General features: G+C 38.7%; 1 protein-coding gene across 6 annotated transcripts in view; it reads right to left on the minus strand.

Moving 5' to 3' along the window:
• KLF3 (Kruppel like factor 3) overlaps positions 1–16,746 on the minus strand; it is a 27,945-nt gene continuing 11,199 nt past the window's right edge. For 3 of the 6 annotated variants that reach the window (XM_015624726.3, XM_015624722.3, XM_015624721.3), the window contains 5 exons: positions 16,525–16,621; positions 10,659–11,154; positions 9,642–9,792; positions 5,216–5,376; positions 3,750–4,052 (listed from right to left, as the gene is read on the minus strand). In XM_015624726.3, the coding sequence (XP_015480212.1) occupies positions 3,871–4,052; positions 5,216–5,376; positions 9,642–9,792; positions 10,659–11,154; positions 16,525–16,581 (1,047 nt within the window). In that variant the 5' untranslated portion in view covers positions 16,582–16,621 and the 3' untranslated portion in view covers positions 3,750–3,870. Of the gene's footprint in view, positions 4,053–5,215; positions 5,377–9,641; positions 9,793–10,658; positions 11,155–16,524; positions 16,625–16,746 lie in introns of all 6 variants that reach the window. The other 3 variants (XM_015624724.3, XM_015624725.3, XM_015624720.3) reach the window with 2 other exon arrangements.

The following is a 16,746-nucleotide window of genomic DNA, read 5'->3' on the forward strand; positions in this document are numbered from 1 at the left end:
AACATTCTGAGTGTTTTATTAACAAGTATAATACATATGCACTGTATACTAAATATACTGAATACACTAAATATACTAAATATAGTATGAGGACTGTACAGTACAAATTTATGTTCACAGTTTGACATGACAAAATGTCATTACTGAATTCCCATTGGACTACCAAAGTAGAAACAGTGAAAGTACATTAAACATTCACATCTTTAGTAAGAAAAGATTACCAAAATGTCTCTGTATTTGCAAGTTATAGTAATGCACGCTAGAAACCTTTAATTAGCCATTTCGTCTTATTAGCTTATAAAATATATTACATTTTATTTTAAAAATTCTGCATAGTTTATAGAAGTATTAAAGTAAATAAAAATCCTTGCTATATTTGCAGGTGAGAGATGCTAAGCAAAAAGATTATTTTGACCTTCTAAAGTACATTAAGTGCTAGTATCTGCAAAATATAATGAAAACTGGTGTAGCCCTCTTAAGAGATGTAAAATGCTTTGTAAATTTTTTAGAAAGGATTTGTATTCATCTATATGTTGCTAACCTTGACAGAGACGACATACTTGAACAAGATGTGGCATTAGAGGTATCATGGCAGAATGCTGTGTCTATATTTAAATAAACTACACACATTAATACCTGCTTAGTTTCTTGCAATTGTATTAGAAACTAGTAATTTATTATAATCAAATGGCTTAAGCAGGCACATTTTAGTAAAACAGTATTACTGCTACACACTGCACAGTGCAATACTGTTAGGAAGTAAAGGGGGGTTTACATATTCTCCAGGATTAGGATTTTCTATCTAAACTGGCTATTCTTTAGGATATAGATGGAATGACTGGTTTTGGAAAGTATTTAATTGAGTATATTTAAAAATTGCAAGGTATCCCTCAAGCCCAAAGCTTGTTAAAATGAACCAATGAGCTGGTTAAGATGTAAATTTACATTCAGCTAAAAGTGTATTTGTTTGTGACTTTTTAGACATCCCACAAAGACACCACAGACAAAAGAAAAATCCTACAAAGAAGGCCTCATCATGTAATAATATCAAATATTTATATTTAATGTTTAAATTTGTTGTCCTAATTCGCAAGACACATGGATGAAATTTGAAAGTTCCACTCAATCTCCACTGTATTTGACCCCATCATTAGCATAAATATTTTCAGGAAAAAGGTACATAAGATAATGAATTAACATGACAAATAACCTAGACTAAATTATCTGAAGTAACTCTTAGTTACAAAGAAGTTCTGCTTTTAGGTTTTAAAAAATATTGATTTAAAAAATATTAAAAAACATATGAATGAAAACATTTTATGTAAGCCTCAAAAGCAATACACAGCATTAGAAAGAAATGTTCCTTAAACATCCTTAATTTTCTGAATTTGCATTTTTAAGGTAAAAACGGGACCAGTTTCCATTAAGGTGCTTATGTTTATAGTATCTGATTTTTTCCCCTCTACAACAGAACAGAGAAATGTTTTCATCCCAGGGTACTAAATGTCTGTAGACATGTGACTGATGGCACAGGGCTCCTTCTACACAGCCTCTCAGCCAGTGATGATGTGTCTGGATTTACAAAATTACCATTAAAACCTAGAGCAAATTCTGCTACCAATGACAAAAAAAATGTAAAACAAGTCCACATTCTGGAATTGTGCTGCTCATTAATATCAGTCTCTTTCCTACAAGTTTCTCAATGTCACTAACAATCTGGCCCACCAAGAAAGAAAAAAGACCGATTCATGTGCCAGGTGTTTCAGCACCACAGGTGAGCAGATGAGGCACTCACAAGACACCAGATGTAGCCCTACTGAGGTGGGGAGGATGTATGGAGCTGGAACAGAGCAACTACTGTCAGAGCATTTTTCCACAGGAAGTACAGACCCATCCTAATTTCACAGGTATATGGATGTCAGAACAGCTGGTAAAGCCCTATCACCAAATAAAGGCTCTTTGCACTCACACTCTTGAATCTTCAAGATTTTTGGCATTGGGCTCCACTGGACACAGAAGCACAGTCTACCTGCTCCACAAGCTCAAATATACCCACCTGCAGATGGACACTCCTCCTGTCTGCTGCAGAGTTCTATGAAACTCTTCCTCCCCTCACACCTCCATTGTTCACAGATTTTTTCCAAAAGAAAGGAAATGCTGACTTCAGTATGTTTAATGTACAGGGAATGGTGGTTACCTTACACCAGGCACGGAAGGAAAACGCACTCGTGTGTGAGAGCATAGAGAAATACATCTTATTTCCTTGCACACAAAAGAACTGACCAAAAAATTGTTACCTGCCACAAAGTCTGCCAGCTAATACAAACAGAAACCTTCCTTTCAGAGGGCTCCCACACAGGAACATTTCTAGGGGCAACTGCAGGTTGCTTGAATTCAATTTCTTATACCTATGGAGTTCTGTTTGCTAATAGGCATGGTTTTAATGCAATAGACACATCCACAGGGAAGTAGTTGTACCTACCACCAAGAGACTACAAGAGTCACAAATCAGAGTTAGGAACTGGATGATTTGGTATAAGCTTTTATCCAAAACAGATACATGACTCAATTTATCATCAGAAGTACTTCATAACTGATGCCAACTTCTCATAAAAACACTGTGGATCAATAATTTTAAATACTGTAGTGTATTGCAGTGGTACTCACAACAATACAGTTGAGAGCATTTTTGACTTAATGATTGTTATTTTCTGAAGTAAAGCAAAGAGAAAAAAATGATTTAAAAGAAATGCAGGGGCATGACTGGAGGTGGATAATCTATATTCCTGAAATGAGGTGCAATAGATTTCCATGAATGTAATTTAATGCCAAATCACAGGAGAGTACCATAGAATCACAGAATATGCTGATTTGGAAGGGACCTATCAGGATCATTAAGTCCAACTACTGGCCCTGCACAGACACCCCAAAAGTCACACCATGTGCCTGAGTGCATTGCCCAGATGCTTAGCTCAGACAGGCTTGATGCCTGGGAAGCCAGTTCCAGTGCCCAACCATCCTCTGGGTGAAAAACTTCTTCATGGTAAACCCCTTACTCAGCCTCAAGTCATTTCCTCAACTGTGTGTGTTCCATTCATACACTTGCATAGAAACCAGACATACAGAGTCACACCAAGTCTTCCTTTAACAAATCCACTGGGGCATTATGCAACAAAAACAAGGATATATACTACACTATAATACAGATGACATTGGTTTAGATGCTCAGTATTAGGTACGGCCCAATTCCTGCCCATTCTTCTTCTTGACTGGGGAAAATGATACTATGACTCAATCTTTCTGTAAAGTAATTACACTGTTCAGATTTATTTCCTCAGCATTACTCACTGTTTGGGCAGAAGGGATTTCTAAATCAGGCATCTTTCTAAAACTGTTGTATTAACCATACTGCAGAAATCAACATATCTGGGAGAGTCCATTAATTGCATTGTTGAGCATAAAATGAGAGTGTATCCCTTACAGGGTACATAAATAACAGTCTCTGGCAAGGACTAGCATTTCGGATATTCAATAACATTTACTATTTTATCAGTATATGCTGGGTTGATTATACGAAGAAACCAACAAAAACTGTTGGTTTAAACATTCCCTTATTCACAAATGAAATACGATAAACATACTGAATGCAGAAAGGGTTTGCTTAGCATCCCCTGGAGAAAAAAAAAGAAGTGTTCACATTCTTTAGGTCTGACCCGTGGCAAGGACATGGAAGGGTTAGATAACATCTGTTACTGACCATACGTAAGCTTTTAATGGTATAAACTCAGAGATCCAGACCAGCTGAATCCAAATTAAAATGCATGTGTAAAAAACAAAAGAAGTGTGGCAGGAGTCAGGGACAGAAGACATTCAGACTAGCATGTGGCGTTTCCTGTGAAGAGCAAGATGGTCCGAACGTGAAAAGCTACGGTCACAGTCTGGACACTGGAAGGGTTTGATTCCTGTGTGCTTGCGGAAATGCCGCGTTAGTTCATCGGAACGAGCAAACTTCCACGTGCATCCCTCCCAAGTGCATTTGTATGGTTTTTCTCCTGGAAAAGGAAACACAGAAGTGGGGATTTAAGACATGAACGTATCAGTTTTGATCACGTAAGTTCACACATACATCTGACAGATTTATTCATTGCATTGCCAAATTTCAGCAAGTACTTCAATGCTTAGTCAAAAAACCTCCAAACAGCTCAAAGCTGAAGAGTACTCTGTGCTATAAACTGTGTAGTTGAAGTTAACTGACCAAAAAATTGTTACCTGCCACAACTTATTTTTTCATTGTCTCTCTGTTCCTGTCTCTGCCATATTAGCATTGGTTTTGTCTTATGAAGCCCAGAAGGATGAAGGTTTAAGCATTTGTTAAGTATTTTCAAAACATGGATCTCGTTTTCTAGATTTCTGGGGAAAAGGACTGTGCTACCATAAAGTACAACAGGCAGAAATCTTCTGATTTCTGAAACTGAATGTAGTGTAAATGACTGGCATCACTGTTGCAAGTACCTCAAACTCACTATAATTACTAATATGTCATCCTCCTCCTTTAACACCACTGTATTGCCCAACAGGTAAAGGGCTGGCTTGATGCACAACAGACATGAACTGGGCTCCATTTTTCCTAAACAAGGTATCCTTGCAAAAACCTTGGATGTGTGTATATTCATTCAGCATGCCAAGATGAACATTTCTGTGGAGAACAGAGATGGGGATGTCTGCTGGAACAGTCATTCAGAAAAAAAGCACCACTGCACCAGTGGTTATCATCTCCACAGAGCAGATGCATTTGCATCTGGCATACAGTCCAGACTTCTGCAAACAGGCTACTCCCATGGAAATCAAAGTCAAATTTAACAGTGATGTCATAGGTGAGCCAGTGCAATTTGAAGTGATTTGGTGTTTACAGGGTGTGCAGACTGAGTAAACTGCAAGCAACTGGACACAAAATGAATGAAGAGCCAGTGAATGTAAAACACATCAGCATGCACTGTGAACCTGTTCTGGCTTACAGTATCTTGTTGTAGGTTTTTCCTACTATGTCCTCTATCTTTTTCTCAACCTATAATTATTTTCACAATAATGCCAGATCTACCTTCTGTCATTTTGTTATTTACACCTGTGGTCATTTGACCATTAGCAGAAATTACAAGCTTAGCCCACTATTTCACCATAGTAAATTGAAGAAAGAGAAGAACAGCTATGCTCAAACCTGTATGGGTTCTTCGGTGAGCTTTCAGGTGGGAGCTTTTAGTGTAGACTTTGTTGCAGCCTTCATAATCACATCGATGTATTCTGCGTTTTCTTTGTGTGTCTGGAGATTCCACAGGTAAAGGTCTCTTTCCTGGCTGAACTATAACTGAAGGGTGATTCCTGCAAAGTCAAATTAATGTTAAAAACATTTAGCACAGCAAACCTCAGCTAGTATGATTCATAACAGAGCCTTTTATTCATTACCACTCTCTCTTGGCAGAAAGAACAACATTACACGCATGTCGAAAAATTCAACTGGGTTTAGCAAATTTTGTGTATTTTAGCAGTAGTATTTTTAAATGTTTACTCACTTTGTGGCATGATGTAGCCATTTTTACTACTTACTAGCTCTTTTTTAAAACTTACAGAGGAAAAACCCCCTTCAACTTTGTGTTTTTCAGTCCAACCCAGATTTCTTAAACCCTGAGTGAACTCTTCTTGTATTTGTTCACTATTTCTTTTCCTTCAAATACAACTAATTTGATTGTAATTGGAAACAGCTATTCCATATTATTAAAGAAATTGTATCTTTAGGGTTTCAAAGCAGAACTCAATCTTTATTGTTCCAGCCACTCCTTCAGAATGTAATTAAGAATTTCCTGTTTGGTGCTGGCAGCAGGGTGCGGCCTCCCTGTACCACTGACGTCAATTCCTAAAAGTAGAGCTTAGCCTGCGTGGCACACCCACAGGATGTCTGAAGTTGTCCCTCCACCTTCATAAACATAATTTTTCATTTCAGAAGCCCACAGGTACAGTGCAGGTAAGACATATACAAACTACATATGGACTTTTGCAACAAACAAACCCATGAATGTTCACGTGTGCGAAAACACACAAGCTTCTTTGAAGGTGTCTTTGTTGAATGACACCCCTACTGTAGAACTGGGAACAACCTTGATTCCTTCTTCCACATCAATCTTAGAAAATGTTTGTTTGTATGTTTGTCAAAAAGGTACGTGCAGAATGTAATGTGCAGATATTAGCATTCCTTGTTGCAAAACCAGCTCCTCCATGCAACAGAAAGGAGCTTTCTAGAAATTCCATCTTTTTTAAGTTAATGTATTTCACTTGTTTTTACCAATCAACTTATGTTTTGTAACACCAGGTTCTATTGGTTACTTACCCCAAGTTCCTTTAGGGCCTAATTTTCAGAAACACTGAATTCCTACTTCTCTCAGCAAAATAAAGGGCATGTACTAAAGACAGAAAATCTTGTGCTTGGCTAAAGAAGGAGATTTTTCTATGACCCCACAGCAGTAGGATGGGAATTACTGATATGGGAAAAGTTGAATTCTGTTGTTGATTCTTTTCTTAAGAGTTAGAGGCTGGAAACTGGGAGCCAAATTCTCTTTCTTGGGTGGTTCTGTGACCGTTGAGTGATGTACTCTTCAAGTACACATTAAATCTAGCTAAAAATATTATAGTGGCAGGAAACCCCAGATGGTGAAGTTAGACAGAGATGTACACACTCTTAAATAAGAAGGCAAGCTTCTAGCTTCCAAAGAAACGGCTCTCTAAAGCCGTTTTAATGCTGTTGCATACCAGTCTTTTTGGAGAAGCTCTGGCTTAGGACAGCAAACAGACTTGGTTCAAATCATTACATGTGGAGTCTAGTCCTGGACACGATAACATCTGGGAAAAGGGAGAAAAAGGATATTGGCCATACACCATCCATTTGTGATTTAGATTTTCAATCCACAAGTGTCTGGAACAAGCACTGAAAATTTCTCCTTTTCCCCTTATGGGAGAGGAGGCTGGTAAGACAACCAAATGTTATCAATAATCAGATAGGACATGGCAGTTTTAAAAAATGGTTAGGGTGGTGTCAAATTCAGAGTTAAATATAAAGTAAGTGCCAATAATAAAAGCACAGCCACAGTTCTTTCATTCCCTCTTCTACAACCAGATGCAAGCTCACGTAAGTCTACCCATTTAAGTGTCACTCCTAAATAGGTATGAGCATCTTCCAAGAATTATGTTAAAACTTCAACAGCTTTTTCTTCTTAACCACAGACCACACTATGTTGACAGCATGAGTTAACTTTGACACTTGTATGAAAATATGTTAATGAGGCTCCTTATATTTGGCCAGAGATTATTTCCTCAAGGTTGATTTCAGACATAACTGCATAGTTACATCAATTATCAGATGTACTAGAAAGTTCAGCCATCCCTACAGAAATGCCATCACCATTATTTATAGATAGATATACTGCCAAAAACTACAGCAAAATAAGTCACTTCAGTGAGACTAAAGGTTTCCTATGCCCCTTCAATGTAGCTTAGGTGTCTGAATAGTACACTCTGTACTATTGGTTGGAACCAATGCCCAGAGATAAAAACTTCAATGCCTAACTACAGCTTATAAACTTGTGAGACAACAACATTTTTTAAAATAAAGGTTTAAGTATCTCATCTTGCAACTTTTGTGAGTTGTCTATGCATTTTTTTTAATGATAAGAAATACAATTATAAACTTCTTGTTTTGGACACAGAAGAATGTGAACTTGAAAGGGCTGGCTCTAGGAGCAAAAACTACATCTCCACAGGACAGCTATACAGCAATTTAAGCTGTTACAATGCAAGGAAGAGACTCTCCATGAACATCATACTCTGCATGGGCAAGCAGAGGAGATGCTTTGGAAACATGGACATACAAATGTTTTATGTAACAAGGCTATCTACACGTTAATTCTATACCATTATATGTACCATGAATACCAATTACATACCATATAACCAAATTTTACATTCTTTGCTCAGTGAATGGGTTTCCTGGGGAAAATAGACCCATTGGGAAATAAATAATGCAAATCACTAATGCAGGTGACAAGTCTGCAGAAGTCTCAGCCCTGGAGGAAGGGTGTGGTACCAGCCAGGAACAGCACTTACTGGTTTGCTCTTGTTAAAGAGACTTAATGAAGACAAAAAATAAACTGAACCATTTGATAGTCATGACCTAGCAGTAGTTAGTTCCAGCTACATGTAGACCTACCTGACTCCCTTGTGTGGTAGGTCCATTATGGAGGGTAAGTTACCAACTAGTAAACAGCATGTTTACTATTTTATGTTCATTACAATAAAACATTTAAGGTGATTTAAAAGAAACAGCATATAGTTTATAAAAGCTAGCTGGCTACTACCGGCAAAGAGCCTGCAGTCTAGGAGCTGCATCTAGACTATTTGAAGACAAGAAGGGGTGCCTACAAGAAGGCTGTTGTGGAATGTAGCCAGCCCTGGTGATGTGGTGTGCTTTTGAACCCAATGGCCATGAGGAGGAGGAAGAATTCTAGAGGAAATACAGGAGACCACCCATCCATCCTATGCTCTTCTGTCTCTGAACCATACTCACACTGGGTTTAGAGTGTCTGGCTTGAAGCTCCCTTTCCCTTACTCTATGAGGTGAGGTCAAAGACAACCACCTCAAGGGTGACAGTGAGCAAGAGGGAAGTGCAGAAATGGATTCTGAGGTTCTGTGCTGTGAGTCTTGCTCAGCTCCCAGCTTCAGCTCCTGCCACAGCCACACTGGCAGCCTGCCTGCCTACCCAGAGCATGGCCTGCTGAAGGATGAGACAGGCTCTGGGTCATTCCATGGTTTTAGTAAGTTGACAGGACTTTCCCTAGGAAAACAGGAAATGGAAGGGTGCCCATGGCTCCTCAGGTACTTCCCTGAGAACTTTTTAATGTTTTCAGTTAAAAGGTTTATGCCCCAGACCTAATTTCTTCTTCTAGCCCTTGTCCTTTCTTCTGCAAACACCACTGTTTTAAAACCCGTTATATCTATGATCCAGTTCATGCAGTGGCCCCAGTCACAGCTATACCAGCACAATGAGTTTGTACTGGGATGGAAACAAGTTGCCATGAGGGAAGAATGCTTCAGAACAATGGCCTCAGGTAAAAATGCAATTTCACTAGATAGACACAGAACTTGTAAGCCTGAAGAGGTTCTTCCCACCAAGTAGGCAAAACTTTTGAAAAGACAAAGAGGTCCTCCAAGAAGAGAAAGTCACAACACTCATTTTAAAGAAAGGTATTTCAAGTAACTTCTTTCAGTTTTGCTGCTGTTCTTATGTAAGTAGGTTATCACTGGCTCACTGGGAGTTCTACTTTCAGTAAATCGTGGAATTGGAAGCTATCATCACTTCAATAATGCATTGTATAAATGGCAGATCTATTGCAATGTATAAATATGTATCAATTCCTGTATTGCTGAATAAGGGAGGAAAGAAAATTGAAATCACATTTCACAGTGACAGTGGTGGGAGGGATGAACGTTTTCCAGTATTTTATCACATGTTCTAAAACAGCACCAATCCTTCCCACGCCTCAGAATGGAACTACTTTCCACTCCTCTGCTGATCTTGGGACTACTGTTAGCTACTTACTCTTGCAACATTACTTGCTGAGGAGACAAGGAGGTCATCATTGGAGGTGACATTTGTTCAGGATAGAAGTCAGTCTTCGATGGTTCGCTTCCTGGCTCTACTTTGATTGTTTTCTTGACTGTGGGCTTCTCATAAGACTCAATGACGGGCACTGTATGGGAGAGGGTAGGAAAGGGAAGGCAACACATAAAAATTATAAAGAGTTAGGGAAATAAATAGTATACATAAAAATCTGTAGTTAAAAAAAATCCACCAGTTCTACATTTACTGTGACAATTTATACTAAATACAGAATCTTTCAGTTTTAGTTATCTCCTGATGAGCTCTGATTCAAAACATTTCTATTCATTTTCATCAGTCTGATGTTATTATCAGTCCAGATCTCAGTAGATCAATAGTTTATGTAGATACAAACAAGTGCAACAGAGCTGGTGAAGGGTCTGGAGAACAAGTCCTGTGAGGAGCAGCTAAGAGAGCTGGGGTTGTTTATCCTGGAGAAAAGGAGGCTCAGAGGAGACTCTACAACTGCCTGAAAGGAGGCTTTAGCCAGGTAGCAGCCAGTCTCCTCTCCCAGACAACTAGAGAAAGGACAAAAGAAAATGGCTTCAAGGTGCACAGGGGAGGTGTAGTTTGGACATTAGGAAGAATTTCTTCCCAGAAAAGGTGATTAGACTGTGGAACAGGCTTCCTAGGGAGGTGGTGGCATCACTATCCCTGGAGGTGTTTAAGGAAAGACTGGCTGTGGTGCTCAGTGCCACAGTGCAGTTGACCAGGTGGTGTTCAGTCACAGGTTGGACCCAATGATCTCAGAGGTCTTTCCAATTTAACAGGATGCTGTGACCCTGCTAAGTCTGGTAAAATATTTACACAACAAATTCTATGCCTATTTATTTTGGAAGAACTGGAATTATGTTCCACTTTCTAAAATGCAAACAACCCACAAAAATCAAGTGCTTGGATATTTGTGTTATTTTGTTGGGATGTGACAGCATAAAAAGGAATTCTGACAACACCAACCTTGCATGCTACTTGGAGTTTCCATCTCATCTGCAAGAACTGTGGACACCATGATGGGCTGCTGGAGATGGGGAGCATACATGAAAGGAACTGGCTGGACCACAACAGGCTGTATAACTGGGAGTATCCCAGGGCTTCTCAGTCCGTGTCGTGAAAGAGCAGCGGCCATTACAGGCGGGATTGTGATTGGCATAGAAAGAGGCTGTACTCCTGGGGGCGATGGTGTGAATTTACTGAGAGGTGAGCTGGGTGAGGACAGAGTCAAACCAGGTGAACTTCTCCTATGCGCAGTCTGAAATTTTAGAGGGGAAGGAGAACTTCCAGTTGAAGGTGGTGAGCTCCGTTTATTTACTGTAAGGTCTACTGGCTCCATCTGGATTCCATTTGATAGTCCTTCAGGATTTGAGTAGAATTTATTGTGCAACATACTTGGTGTAGAATAAATGACGCCGTATTTGTTTGGTTTCATTTGGTCCAGGTAATTGGATGGGTATGACTGTCAGAAAGAGTGGAAAAGAAATACAGAAAATCAAATAATAAATCAACACGTACACACAGCTACTGCTGAAAAAGAAAGGCAGCCACTAAAATAGGCAAAATGAAAAAGTTTCAAAAAAGCACTTTAATATACTTTCTAAATAAAAGTGAATTAAATAAAGGTTTAGATTCCACATACAGGAAGTTAATCAAGTTCTGATTCACTAACTGCTTCAGAAGCAATGTAAAACAGATTATGAAAACAAATCTTCAAGGCTTATTCAACTACTTTTCTCCTGTTAAAACTGCCTGTCATATATTCAGCTGTACCTTTCTTATCTGACCTGAGAGATACATTTGCTATGCCAAGCACATAACTATATACTGGGGATCATCAGTTCTGGCAAGAGTGGAGTACAGTTGAGCTTAGAACTGCAAGTAATGGGTCCCAATAAACTGCTAAAGTAATTGAAAGACAATCATCACTAAAGAAAGCAATTACGAATCTGAACCCTATAATCAATACAAAATTCTCAGCTGAACTATATAAGTAATGGGTGAGAAACTCGAGAGTACAAAAGGTAAAATCTAAACTTTTCTAAATGATTTGTTGAGATATAAAGGAGCTAACTAGCCAGTCTAATATTGTAAAATAAGGACAAGGATAAACATTTGTGTGTTGGAAGAATATCCCTGTTAGTGGTAGCTAGCAGTTCCCATGACAATATAAATCCCAAAGTTAATCTTGACCTATGTGATGATCTCCACAATTTAGTAACTTATATATACACACACACATATATATATATGTTTGTATTATATAAGTAACACACATGTATCTACAGATTTTTGTAAACAAGGAAGTATTAACATTAACTGCAAAGTGCAGTATTATTAAACAAATATCCAGATCAAGACTGCATTTAAAAATTGTAGAAAACTGAGGTTGTTTACTAACAGCTAACTCACAAGGGAAACTGATATGATGCTCTAACACAGCAGTGAGACACAGAAAATGCAATGCACACAAATTTTTAGTTGTGTTGTCAACTTTTTGAAATAAAATGCTATCTTTGGAGTTTAGGTAAGTAAACTAGTATTAAGAAACTAATTACTTCTTTGGCACCAAAAATATTTTGATGAGTGAGATTTAAAAAATGTTCAAAATGGTATAAAGTGAAACAGATCAGAAGTATAAAACTACTGTATTTTTATAAAATTATTTTGGTAATATTTCAATTATTTTTCTTCCTGGGGTGAACGCATCTGTCACTGTCAGTACATCTTCCTGGTTTCTTAACTCTGTCTTCCCTGTGAGGGAACACATGGCTCATTTTAAATGTCAATGTTAACTGGAGGTATTTTTGTAAAATGACACAAATGTGATTTTCTTCTTTTCAGTAACTGTTTGAAACACTGAGTTTAGAAAATATTAGATTTTCCTCCTGCATTCATAGCATTGTGATAAAACAACAAAGCTGAGTCACTCAGTCCATAAAACACTCAAATAAAGCAGCACACACTGTGGTGATTGATCTTCAAACAGTAAATATTACATTAAAATCTCTGAAAGTTATATATTCTCTTTATGACTATTCTTATAAATTCCATTTATAGAAACATTCATTTTTGATGGTAATTGGTGTGTCAGAATTTTATTAAATGCCATTACTGCAGTCTACTATCTGTAGACTTGCCAGCACGGTTCAGCCAAGCAATGAAACTATTAGCACTCTAAGTGATGGAGACCACTAAATATTGATATAATTTAATATTTAACAGCATTTAGTATCTATTAAATCTGATCAAATTATGGCCATGGCCAAAAAATCTGAATTTTTACAGGTAAGAAACATTAAAACTCCATTAAAAACTCCTGATACTGGTTTACAGTACAGAGCTCACCCAGCTTTAACAAACTGTAAACATTCCACCACTAAGCATCAGTGCATTTACACTGCTGCAGGCTTGTCAGTGATGATCACAATGTCATTGCCTATGAATTTTTCTTCCATTGCAAGAATGCTAAAAAGGAAAAGGCCTGTGAAATTTAAATCTCCAGGAATGTTTTTGGCCAATGAGTGTATTAAAGAACAAGCATCCCTAGGTGCAACCTTATCCTAAGAACACCTGGTGGGAATTCAAGGAATAACTGTCTGGATGTTCACACAGTTTATGTGTTCTTTGATGGGGGAGCCATGATGACTGTGATTGATTTTGGTGCACAGCCTGCAAAAGGGTAGAAATGCTGCTGGAGACTGGGAAAACTGGTCTCCTGAGACTGTGGGCAGCTTCCAGGTAGATTGCCCTCTTCCTGGTAGAGTGGCCAGCAGAATACGCCCACAGCAAAGACTGGGACACTCACTTTTGGATGGGTGAGTAAAAATGCCAAGATGCAGTCATATACAAAGATAAAACCCTGAAGTAGTTCCACAGGTGCTTTGTTCCTTTGTAGTTGTGCATTCTGCAAGGCCAAAGACTGTAAACATTTCTAGCTTAACCTGCTTATATATATTATAACACTTTAGACCTCATTATGTTATATACTGCATTGGCAATATTTAGATACTGTATTATCACTAAATCTAATCATCCTGACCCACATAACCAGTGTCATACTTCTTGCACCTGACCAAGACTTCTCTCTATTACACTGCTACACAGAGAAAAAACTGTTTATTCCAATTCAAACAAAAAAGCAACTTGTTTCACCAAATGGTAACTGGTATTTGTCCAAATGTTTCAGAAGTCCTCGCACCAAGAGGCAGTCCTTTTGGAAGGATTTGGATGACTTTGTCAGTAGTTCATTCAGAACTATCATAATATATATTCAATAATTCATTTCAATACATGACATGAGCTGTTGGTAGAGTGATGAAATAGTGTGGGTGCAAGCCTCAGTCACCTGAGAAGTATAGTTAATCCTTTCAGCCACACACCCTGAAATACAGTGGTGTCAAAAACATTACTAGTTTCCTCCTTCCACTCCAATTACTGCCATATTTTAAAGACAAATAGACTTCACACCTACAGTGTACATTCAGATGGAAGACCAAGTTATTCCTAAGGGGCTTTATTTAATTTGGCCTCTAATTATTCTATCAGAATTAAAGATGCAATACAAATAATCCTGATTTTAGATGTCCGGGTTATGTTAGCCCATACTGCTCTGCTTAGTACCTCTCAACATCACACTAACAAGTTTCTTATTCCACCTCCTCAAAAGATGGTCAAGAAAGCTAACTCACTCAGTGGCTGCTATCTTTTCCCTATGCTCTCTCCATATCACAGTACCTCCCTTTAGAGGTGTCTCCAGGGAAGTTTCTGCTGTGGCACCAGGGCTCCAAGGAAGCCACAAGACCAAGAAGAGCTGGGGGGCTCAAGGGCTTGTGGTTAAGTGGCCTATGTGTGTGCAGAAGCTGAAACACACACGGTCCTCAGCCTGAGGGAAAACAAAGTAGTGTCCAGTGATGGAAACTACACTCAGAAACCATACTTTCCTCTGGACTTTCTGCTTTTTCTTTTCTGCCTTTTTTTTTTTCTCTTATGCAATGGCAAAAAGAAAAACATACAGATGTGGTAAAATGCTCTGAGTAGTTTTTAATAGCTGGCCAGAGTGATTACACTGACTTATAAGAAGACTCCAGAGGTCCAACGCATGGAAGGCACCACATCACTAGGAGAAGGATATAGTACAGACTAACCAATACTTGGAACTCTAGTCTTGAAATGCTCTTGGCTCAGAAATGCTCCCTTGCTCTTCCCACTGCAGTTTTTCCTTCATCTGCTGGTCTGGGAAAGACTGCTTGCTCCCCTCTCAGCGAGTCTTTTGAGGGACTGATCTTGCACATCTGGCAGAAGCACCTAACTGTTCTGGGGCACTTATGTGACTTGTGCAGCACCCCAAACCACTGCAGAATCTTCTCTGGGAGATGAAGGCAGACATGCACAGAAAGCAGCCCAGAAGACAGCAATGACACTTCTTTTGTAAAACTGACCTCTTCTCTGACTTCAATGCACACCATTAGATAATCTTAGACTACAATACATAATCACCACTAACCTTAACATAGTTACACAATAACTGTGATTAAAGTGAGAGACAGGCTGGCCAATACTAAAGTTCTTTCCTGACCCAAATACTGAAATTTGTCACACTCATACTTTCAGTGACAGATATTTTTCTATCACTACTCTCCAGCAAATAAACCCCACGAAAGTCAAACTGTAATTTTAAAACGCATACAAACTCCACTCCCAGAAGTGTTATTAATACCACTGAAGAAATCAGCCTGCTTACAGATGCATTTAAATTTATGAAAACTACTCTTTATTTTTAATAAAACAGGAAACAAACTTTCCATTGAAAGATGCCATTCAGAGCACAATGCACTCTGAGTTATGTACACTGACTTCACCCTTCTAATAGATCAGCCTTTCTAGGGGTGTGGTTTCATGTTACACTTAATCTGTTATTGCAGGCTACTGCTTGAAAGGGGAGGTCCTGTTCTCTCATCCCCCCCTTCCCCTTGCTCAAAATATTGAGCAGCTGCACAGAGTGAGTCAGATCAGCTTCCTGATCTGACCAAAAGATGAGTATTTTTGGTGGATTAGCAATTCTGACCATTCAGTGATCTGATCCAAAGGTTCCAAATCATTCCAGGACCACACAATTCCTCAGTCACACGAAGGAGACAGAGCTGGTATGAGGGAGCAAGGTCAAAACCTTTCCTTTCAGCAGCAGCCTGTAAAATCACAATTCCCATTGTAGTGCTCCCACCTATGTGTCCCTGCTGCTGTTACTTACCAGATTCTTCTCTGAGATGACCCTCTAACTTCATGGAAAATCAACCCAATTTTAAGGAAGTGTCTCCTCTTCCCCTTTTTCCCCCCACATTCCTTCTCCACTTCCCTAGTTCTCATTTGCTCTTTTGGTAAAGTAGTGCAACCAGTTTACCCAGTAAAAAGCCATTGTTGGTTTGGGTTTTTGCAAGATTAATTTTCTCCTGTTTAGAGTAGTTAGCCATGGGCATGTGCTACCACAAGCAAGAGAAAAAGGCACAGCAAGAAGCTGTTCACTTAGTTCAAACACTGAAACCACAGGCTATTGCCACTTCACCATGAAGCATGGCAACTTCATTTCAACCTCCATCAGCAGCAAAAGCTGGATGGTCTCGCCTCTCATAGGCAACTGGTCAGGTCATTTAAGGCAATAAAGTAATAAACTATAGTAAGTTTTCCTAGAACGTGAATCTGATTGCACTAAGAGCAAAATATAGCTTCACATGCTTTCCTAAGCTAGTCCAAAGCTTTATTACATCTCACTATGAATTTAAAGGTGGAAAAACTATAGAGTCATCTTTAGGGCAATATATTTGAAAAGTCTTACCACTGAAACAGGCTCCATGGCTTCTTGCTTGATAGGGACTGGGTCAAACATTAGCATCTTTTTTATTCACCTGTTCTGATGCCTCTGAGGTTCTGTCCTGCTGGGGAAAAATAAGGTGTTAGGAATGCCACAGGAAATACCCAAATCAACTTTCTGAATTGTAGAGAATTTACTATTTTGTCAGATTAATGTGAATATTTATTTACATAAATATTTTATTTA

Source organism: Parus major, chromosome 4 (genome assembly GCF_001522545.3).
Source record: "Parus major isolate Abel chromosome 4, Parus_major1.1, whole genome shotgun sequence".
Classification (NCBI taxonomy): domain Eukaryota; kingdom Metazoa; phylum Chordata; class Aves; order Passeriformes; family Paridae; genus Parus; species Parus major.